The sequence below is a fragment of the Labrus bergylta genome, chromosome 3 (genome assembly GCF_963930695.1).
Source record: "Labrus bergylta chromosome 3, fLabBer1.1, whole genome shotgun sequence".
NCBI lineage: Eukaryota > Metazoa > Chordata > Actinopteri > Labriformes > Labridae > Labrus > Labrus bergylta.
In genome coordinates this window covers 22233805-22243787 of record NC_089197.1, presented here as the reverse complement: position 1 = coordinate 22243787, position 9983 = coordinate 22233805, and the positions used below count along the sequence as shown (strand labels likewise).

Sequence of the window (9983 nt, the reverse complement as noted above, 5' to 3'; positions counted from 1 at the left end):
TGGTAGTTTGTTTTCTTGGTTTGGGGTGTGTTAAAACATTCTAAGGTAAACTAACATTTATATTTTATTAGCACCAATTTGAAAGATCAATGCCATGAGACAGAACAAATTTGTAACATAAATGTTTTCCAGAGGATCTTAATATTTTTAAGCTTCAAATGACCATTTTTCAATAATGCAACAATATTGAAGTAAAATAACAAAATTACAAATAATCTGTACAGTTCACTTTGTAAATTTGCTATGAAGTCATCATAACTTTAAGTAAATCAGAGAGCATATTTAAAAATCTTAAATTGGAACTAGAAGCCATGCGGTATTTGTGATGTCTGGAGGTTAAACCTTGAGCATGAAGACTGAACCTTTTTCACCTGCGTGTGTGTGTGTTGTTACAGAGGATTAGTGAGGTCCTGGGAGGAGCTGAGATTCAGGCAGATCAAGAGCCTGATAGGCAAATGGGAGACATTTAGTAGGTAACGCACAGGTAAGAGTAAAAAAGGAAAAGAATGACTGAATCCCATTAAGCTGCTTCATTTTTGGGGTCCTGGTATTATGCATGGCGTACGAGGTAATTTAAAACAGAGCTACTGTTAATGTCAATTACAATCAACCCTTTAACAAGAAAACGTGTCAGCTTTAAAAAAAAAAAAAAAATGTCCCTTTCCTTTATTGTGTTCAGAATAAAGTTAATAATGAAGCAGGTTAGTGTGTAGCTAAGAATTCCTGACATTATTCGTAGCACTCAAATGTTTTGCCTTGATTCACTTAGTATTAAGTCAGCATAACAATTTATGTATTAACCTAATTTAAACAAGACATTTATTCCAGAGTTTTTAAATGTATTTTTTTAAACCACAGGCTACACATGCTCTTAAGGGTTAAGCCCCGATGAGTTATTTAATGAGGGAGTTTCTCCTCTGGGTTTACCATGTATGGCTGCTACTGTAATTGATGACACCGTGATTTGAATAGTTGGTTATAAGAAAATATTTCTATCTAGAACATTAACTAATAAACCTTTATAAGCGTGTAATTAGTTCCTAAAATGTGTAGCCTACTTTGTTAATGTTTTTTTTAAATGTTTTTTTTTTGTTTGTTTCATAAAGCAAGAGTCATGCTATGAGGTGGTGGGGCATAATACCAAACAACCAACAACAACTTAGCAGCTAACCAAATTAATACCACATAATTGCCACTTTGTTAGTCTCAGGGCATGTAGCTACATATCTTCAAATGATGGCCGTATATATCTTCAGTAGCTAACTTGTACCATTGAATTTGTACAGGAAAACTAGCACTTGAGTTGGCCATGTTAACCCCACTGGAGCAAGTTAGACAAAAGGTAAGAAAGAGAAATTTAATAAGAAATTTATAAAATTGGCCTACAAGTTTTAAGTCAATATATTTCATAGCATGTTAATTCAGAATAATGTGACAGCATTGTTTTTGCTAAAGCATTTAGACTAACATTTTCTTAAATAAGTAGTTTAAACAGTAAAAAACGAGAAAAGCATCCTAAAGTAATGAGTTTGAATGTTAGTTGATATCTAACTCATGGTCATGTTTTAAGTTAAGTGGACTCTTATAACACATTTAACATTAATAAACATGACATTATTTACTACCAGCCAATAAATAAGGTCTTTAAAAGCTTAACTATCCACATTGCCCTTTATAAGCTAAATTAGTAGCAACAAAAAGAAGATAAACTCGCAGACATATCATGCATAGTGTAGGCTACACAACATAGACTGAAATAAGGTACACCTTATTATTTATTATTATTTACAGTCTATGGTACACACACGTAATCCACAGTGAATCAAGACACGCCTTACAGAGGGCGTTTACCATGATATTTCACTGTGAACAGCATCAAGTGGTAAATGACTTGCCAAATGACAAATGTGTTAAGCCTCTCCCCTCAGAAAGCGGCTGATGAATAGTAAACACCCTGAACCCGCCCATTTAATGTTTATTGATCAGGTCTCCGACAGGCCTATCTGACAGCGGTCAGATTCAGTCTGGATATGGCGTCGCTGCACCGACACAGGATGAATTTTCTCCTCTCCATGGGAATTTGTGTGTCGCACACCCGGACGGCGTTTCTTGGTTTTTGTCGCTCTTAAATGGGGATCATACATGGCGATGGAGGACGTGGATAATAACGCAGCGGTCGAGGCGACTAACACCAAAACGGACATCAAGGAAAGAGGTGATGTCGGAGTTAACGGGGCTTGCATAGACAGGCAGCCGGACACGGTGGTCCACCAAGCGGGGCTGAATCGGACTGCAGATCGCGGCAGCCGCAATGGTCCGGGAGCTCACACTGCAACAGGGATAAGAGTGCTAAAGGCAAGTCATACGAGAGGATTTATCTTCTTGTGGTGCAGTTGATGATTCAAACATGACAATGTGGTCGACGAACATTTAGGTTGGTGTGGTTTTACGTGTCAGGGGATTCTCTCACATTTGCAATTGGGGATTCAAACAGGGCAAAGTGCACGAGAATGAAACGAATCCTTGTAATATTATGTAATGCCTGTGATATCCAGAGATTTATACCCCAGGTTGATGATTGATCTGTGGATGACTGCCATTAAATGAGGAATGTACCAGAGCCAATTAACAGCCACAATCCACAGACACACGCACCCACTGAATGCAGTTAAAGCTTTTACAGGAAGGCCCATTGCTGAACAGTTGGTATGAAATTTGAGAGAAGATACAAGATACATGATATATAATAACACATTATTCCCAGAGGAAGGAGCTTGATGTGTTTGGAAGATACACATCCACCCAATGGGGCTTCTACTCAACTAATGTGTATGGATTTCAAAATTATTGGCTTTTGCAATGGAAGGATATTTCAGCAAATCCTTAAAATGAAATAGGCCCTCCTGTAAAAAATAAGTAAAATTCTTCTTTTTTAAAGTTTTTAAAAAACCTTACACTTTTCTTTTAACAGAAAAAGTTCCCCTGATGTGTTAATCAATCCAGGGAACGTATCCAAACCATACATTTCTGCCTTTTTTCAAACAAAGATATGATCATGATTGTCGACACAACATCATAAAGCCTACAAAGTAACTCCACCATTGCCTGACAAATCTATTCTAATTTTCCCTGAAGTATGTTTGGTTAACTCGGGCCAGGTTAACCAAACATACACTGAACAGCCCTCCTTTACTGTTTAATAAAAACACATACACACCTGGGAGCTGCAAACACATCTGTTGTCAACTAGTTTGGCCATTAAGTTATTCAACAGCAGCAAGCATGAGTGATTTTGATGCATCCCTCAGACACACCTTGATAGAAGCTGAGAAAGTAAGGAAGGGTTAGGGGCAGTTCACTTTTATCTGAACATATTTCAACAAGTGTGAAATTTAAACTGACATCTTAGCTGTTGTGCTCATCTCTTTCACCATCAGCATAATAGTGCTACAGTTATTTCTGTGAGTCGAAGTGTATTCTTAAACTTCGAAAGAGAAGTCGATATTACCTGAAAGTATTATTTGTTATATATAAAACATGTTGATTTCCACATAATGTAAGGAAAAAACAATTTCAGTCATCTAGTTACTAATAAATAGTAAACCCACCCATATATTCAATAGCCATACCAGCAATAAACTACATTTTCAGTTTATATGACTGCTGAAATGGAGAGGCTACCCAAGTGAATTGATTAGTTTAATCAAAGGAAAATGAATTGAGAAAGTAAAACTTAGGAGCAGCTGATTTTACCGTGATGTCATAAGCACATCAGCCATTATCACATTTATGGTCTAGCATTGCGTAGTTTCAGGAAGAACATAAGGCAACTGCACATCCGGTAAAAATCCCTATAAGTGATAATGGCAAGGAAAATGAAAGGCTCTCAGGAAGTTTAGGGTTTAGTCTAGAGAGGAAAGCAATTCTGTTTTTAGTGTTATGATAGGAATTAACAGCTGCGTACCTGCTAAAAAATCAATATTGATTATCAAACTTTAATTTATTTTACCCTTGTCTACCCTAGTACAACAACATGGGGAGAGGGTTGCCAATTTCTAGACTGGTCACCTTCATTTGATTGAAAATAACTATCAGTTTAATGACTCATCCCTAAAGGTGAACATCAGCCCCATGGTTACTTTGGTTCTGTTAAGATAATAGATTCTTGAGTTAATCAAATTGCTGTCTACATACGGCATAGATGTGTTGCAGTAAGCCATACCCATCCCTAATGTGATGATCATCACTTTTAACCATCTTGAAGCTCTTTAGGCACCTGATTAGTGTTCAACATGCTGATTTGTATCTAATGTCAACCTGTGTGCTATGATGACTCTATGTCAGCAGCGCAACATAAAGCGGAATGGGAGTCGTGGCTGTGTGACAAGGAAGACAAGATTTGGATCTCGAGAGAGGGATTGGCTAAAGGGGGACACCCAACGGGGCTGCGTTTGTCTGTATGGGGGGACAGTGGACCCCCAGCCCCCTGCCTCTGGCCCACAGGCCTCATCAACCCCTCAGACAGACCTGCAGTTGGTGCTCTGCTCTACCAGTACCACAGTGGAGGAGCTGTGTGCTCAGAGGGACGGACAGGGACTCTATGTTCAGCTTCATGGAGACCTAGTCAGGTAAATACACACAAAGTTAAGTCATGTAAGAAAAGTTGTGATTTACCTACCCTTTGGCAAATGTGCATTGTCCACCTAATGATTTGACATAAAATATCCTGAGACGTTTGGATGGTAGCACAGAGACATACTGTAATTAAGAGGCTATTGACATTTTCTTGGGCAAGGGCCTTGTCAGAAGTACTTCAGATAACCTCCCCTCTTTTGGAAACAGCACAGCAATCAAAATGTTAAACCTGCATCAGTAACTCTGAATGGGCCAAACACATCCACCACCCAACAGCTGCAGTACTGCATCAGTGTCTTCATTGGATCTATTCAATACAGTACTGCTGTGCTCCCAGCTGAATGTTTAATCATGTACTAAGAAAGACATGAAGACAAGTAAAAGATATAAAAGATTTAATTGTGTAAACAGATTAGTTTTTGAGTTGCAGTTACATTGATTACAGTGCAAGTGAAACTTGACGTAATGCAGCTGGTTTAGACATCTGCATTGGTTAAAAGAGAAGCACATCTAGCAACAGATCGAAAGAAAGCTCAAGTGGGCAAAGTAACATGTAATAAATGCCTTTAATATGTTTTATATTTCTAGTAGAGCTGTCAGCAGGGCCCATTCACTGCTATGTGATTCAGATCTGAAATGAATGCAGGCTTTTTTCAACTGCATTGATCGCATTTGTCGCGATTGTGTCCCTGTAGGTGCACTGTAGCTAAGTCAAGTTCCTTATTTTCTTTCAAAAATAAAAGCATGGATCCGTGACCCAAGGACAAATCTGGGCATTTCTGTCTTGTGCTTTCATGGGACATCGCATGCCAAGACATAAAGAGTCTAAATTGACATCAGGAATAGTACAAATCACTGAGACTTATTGTATGTGGCCATATATTTTAATTCTTGGAATGAAAATATCTTGAAAGATATATTAAAATATCCTATAGTTATACAAGACCTAGAGACTTTAAAACAATGCTAGTTGGTTATTTATAGTGCAGAATTGTAAACAAATATGTTTATCATTGAGCATTATTAATATCTGGAATATCATGCAATCCATGAGGTGCTGTAGTTCTTGGGTTAGGGTTAGGCTGGAAGCATGGGTGATCACTTTGAGGCATTTTATTTGGTTGTCAACTAACAGTATGAACCAACTTTTTGATGAAACATTATATCTCTGGATTCTCTGCTGATTTGAAGTTGCAGGCATAGCTGAATAACACAGGCTGTAAATAAATGCAAAGATTCTGTTAAGCTTGTGGATAATCTTTGCGGGTTCATTTAACATTCAGGCAGTACTGCACTTAAACTTAAACCTGCCAGGGATTACAACCAAGTAATTAACTGAGTCTTCAATAAAGTCGTCACAATCTCAAAACAGAGTACTAGTGATATTGAGAAATTGATTTCTCTTTATGAAATTAAAATGGATATTTCTTCAATTAAAGTGCATTTGTTCAGGGAAAGGTCATGCCAATGGCTCCATTAATGCTTAGCCTCCTAGTCTTATTTTTTCTTTCAAACCCATCAAATCACTTTTGAAAAAGTATATGTACATTTTCGGTGCCTTAAAACTTTCATTACAGGGATTGATGGTAGATGCAAGTACAGTATAAATGAACATAATGCACTGAAGAATAATTTGTAGCTAAGGACATGATTAAACCTCCGGTTAGTTTATCTTTTTATAGCTTTTAGTTGTGTGCTGGTTACAGGGGCACATGGTCTGGGTTCTTGCCTGCTGAAGTAGTATTGTTTTCTCACTTGGAGAAGCTCCCTCTGAAGATAAACTTACTTTATGAATGACTGTTCTTCTGTCAATCCATTTTTAAGCCAAGCTCCCAACCTTGCAATGCCAACAGGGTGAGCAGAGGATTCTTCTGTTCCTTTTCCCAGCAAAATGTCCTGTTTTGGGATTCCTAGATGTTCCCAGGAGATGGCATATGTAATCCCTCCCACATGTTCTGGGTATGCCTGGGGTTTCCTCCCAGTTTCCTCCAAATGGAGGCTCCCAGACATCACAACTGGCTCTTCTCTGAGGAGGTAGCAGCTTGTTTCCAAAGCCTTCGAAATCATCAAGCATCTCTCTCTGAAACCTAAAGAGGGTCTGTGCTCAGCCACCCTGAAGATAAATATCATCTCTTATGCTTATATGTTTGTACCTGAGTCAGGCCACGGAGTAAAATTTGTAGGTGAATGCTTAAGACCATATGACACCCGTAGATGGTCAGGCACAACCCCAAAAATAGGACCTAGGACCATTTTCTTTATGGATCACCTCTGAAAATGCAATTTATAGCAAGTTAATGAAAGCACATTGGACCATTGAAGGGTTGCAACCAAGTAGCTGAAAACATACTTCGGGGATGTTTTCTCATTATTTAGTACTTTTATCAAGGGCTGGGAAATATATATATATTTTAGATATATTGATACATTTTCAAACAAGATATAGGGTAAAACAATAAAGTTAATATCAATATAGTTTTTATTGCATTAAAATAACAGTAAACACTCCTTTCATAGAGCTGCCAGTTTGCCTTTTTCTCCTCTATTTCTTCACATACACTCTTCACCATGCTCTGCCTCTCCCCCTCTCTAAGCACTGCATGTATTTTGTTTTTGTAGGAAAGGATTTATTTATTTTATTTAAGGAGCATTTTATTTAGTAACATTTTCAATTTCCAAAAAGGTTTTTCTCATGCACATGTTGACATTGTGCAGCTGGCTGATAATCAAAGTATTGTGTGACATTTGGCCCATTGTGGATTTGACTGATAACTGACTCTTTTTTTTTTCTTTACAGAAAGGATAAATATAATGTATCACCGTTCGGCTAAAAAATATCGAGATATAATTTATGGTACATACCGACCAGCCCTACTTTGATCAAGTTAATTTGTTTGTCATAACATCCATTTTATGTAACATACATACAGTTGAACATAATTGTGTTACTAATGACCTGATATGCCAAAAAGATAATAAATAATAATAAACATGACTGAGGAACACATCATTTAAAATACAATAAATGACAATAAAAACAATAAAAGCAATAGCTAAAATTGACCCAATCTATGTTTACAAAAATGCATCCCCTTTTTGGTTTACAAGTTTTGTGGTTCAAAAAAAACATCCAGAAGTTCAAGGACCCAAAATAGCCTATTACCACTTATTACCAATTCTTGGCTGTGATTCTTTAATTTGGTCTGTTAGCCCATTGGTCATAGTGCATTGTTAACAGTTTAATAGGGTTCATGGGCGGGAAGCTTGTTGTTACACCACCCCTCCTTTTCTTCTGTCCTACAGGAGGCTGGACGCGGCTGAACGTCCTCTACAGATTGTGTATGACTACCTCGCAGCTTTAGGCTACTCGGACCCTACGCGAGTGCAGCAAGAAGCAGCGAATTCAGACCTCAGCTGTTTGATCCGATTCTACAGTGGTGAGTACTGACCCACAAGGGCCTATCATCCCAAGTCCTTAATGCCTGCTGCTGCTCAGTGGGCTCTGGCAGGAGCCTTGTGTCTTCCTCTGAAAACATGGCCTGAAACCAGGCGGCAGCGAGTCAAATGTCAGAAAATGGTTTTACCATATACTCTTTTCATCTTTTTGGTGCGTGTGTGTGTGTGTGTGTGTGTGTGTGTGTGTGTGTGTGTGTGTGTGTGTGTGTGTGTGTGTGTGTGTGTGTGTGTGTGTGTGTGTGTGTGTGCTATGAGCAAAGATTTTCATCTGGATAAGGTAAAGGCAGTTTTTACTTCCTGAGAATGATGCCTTTCCGAAGGTGTCTCTAGTATTTAATATAGCCTTAGGCCCGACACACACCAATCATGGTCCTTTGATAGGAGACTGACCATCCGGTGGTGTCCCTACTGCTGTCGAAATGCTCTCATGACCTCGGGACTAGACGGACTAAGTGGCACTGTGTCTCTGTGAACTATTAAAGCTGTGGCAGAATAGATGCACCCTTTTTGAGAAACTAGTAACAAGTCTGTGCACAGCCCATATAATCCAACAGACGTCTCCAGCTCCCTTCATTTGAGTCTGAACTTCAGTCTAAAGCTACTCTTACAGTAGCATCATTTAAGGAGTTTGCCATCATGGGTAAATGGTTAAGATGACGTGTGTTTCCACTAAATAAGGCAACTGATGTTCCTGCTGAGTCAGTGGCACGCCTCATGTTTGGGCTAAGAACTGATCTCTACTGCAGTGCCAGAAACAGAGAAAGACTGAGCAAACCACAGCGTCTAAAGGGCGCTGACTTATTTCCTTCCACATAAAGTACACATATATCCCTTCGTTTAAATGTGGTGTTGTACACTAAAAGGAAAATCTGAAATGAACACAAATTTCACCATCTGTGTATCGCAATTTGCTAGTTGACAAGGCATTCAGGAGCCGAATTTAGAAATCCTAACCAAATTTATGTCTTAGCAACAGATTTAATCCCTTTTGAAAAATATCAAACACCCAAACTATGCAGCGATCTTTTTAAAGGAGAAATCAATACTATACACTTTCCAGAGCATCATTAGACAGCAGTGTTATGTTTTCTGACTGGAGCCAGCTTTTCTTTTGTTTTTACAATATTACATCTTTCTTCTTATGTTTGGTTGGTTTTTACAACTGATAATCTGTTTGTTTAGCTGAAACACATTTAAATCACAGTGCCCTCAATCTTGTTCCATGTCCCTTTGTATTCAGTAGAAGCTTACCTGTTGTTTTCCCTTTTCCAGAATGAGAATTGGTCGAATCTTGGGTACTATCAGTAGTCAGGCCACATTGGTCCGAGTCTAGCCAGGCCCCTCGGAGACTTCCTGCCTTCTTTTGTCCACTCATGGGAAAAGAGGGACAAGGCATGACTGGTACTTGGCTGCTTGAAACACTGCCATGGCTGTGAAAACAACTTGATTGGTCCATAGAGCTGGGAGTGTAGTTAGAATGTACTGTTGTGGAGTATTACTTGTGGCTGTTAGTTGTGAAATATCTTTTGTAGAATATCGTTCTACTCGTGTGTAGGAGCTCTCCAGTCACACAGCTGCACAAACTCATTTTTTTTAAAGCAGAAAGAAACCTTGGTTTTCATTCCCACCCACAGCAGCGTTTCAGGTGGGCTGTGATGTGTTGTTGAAACACACAACAGCGGCCGTGTTCTGAGATCCGTCTCCCCAGGTGCTTGCTTGTCTAACAGCTGCTGTCAGAGGTAATGATCTGACGAAGCAGGTGAGGGACGCTGTGGTCCATCAGTAAAGACTGCATCTCATACAGAACCACCTGATGTGGTGCACTGCCTGTGTCAGCCCTGCATTTGAGAGGCTTTGTAAGTCTACATAGACTTCTTATCTATCCGAAATAA

The 9983-nt window shown here is 38.9% G+C and overlaps 1 protein-coding gene across 1 annotated transcript in view; it reads left to right on the top strand.

The window, feature by feature from the left end:
- The first annotated feature begins 1913 nt into the window (after positions 1-1913).
- phlpp2 (PH domain and leucine rich repeat protein phosphatase 2) overlaps positions 1914-9983 on the top strand; it is a 36752-nt gene continuing 28682 nt past the window's right edge. The window contains exons 1-3 of the mRNA XM_029275367.2: positions 1914-2355; positions 4345-4628; positions 7939-8072. Coding sequence (XP_029131200.1) covers positions 2143-2355; positions 4345-4628; positions 7939-8072 — 631 coding nt within the window. The 5' untranslated portion in view covers positions 1914-2142. The remainder of the gene's footprint in view (positions 2356-4344; positions 4629-7938; positions 8073-9983) is intronic.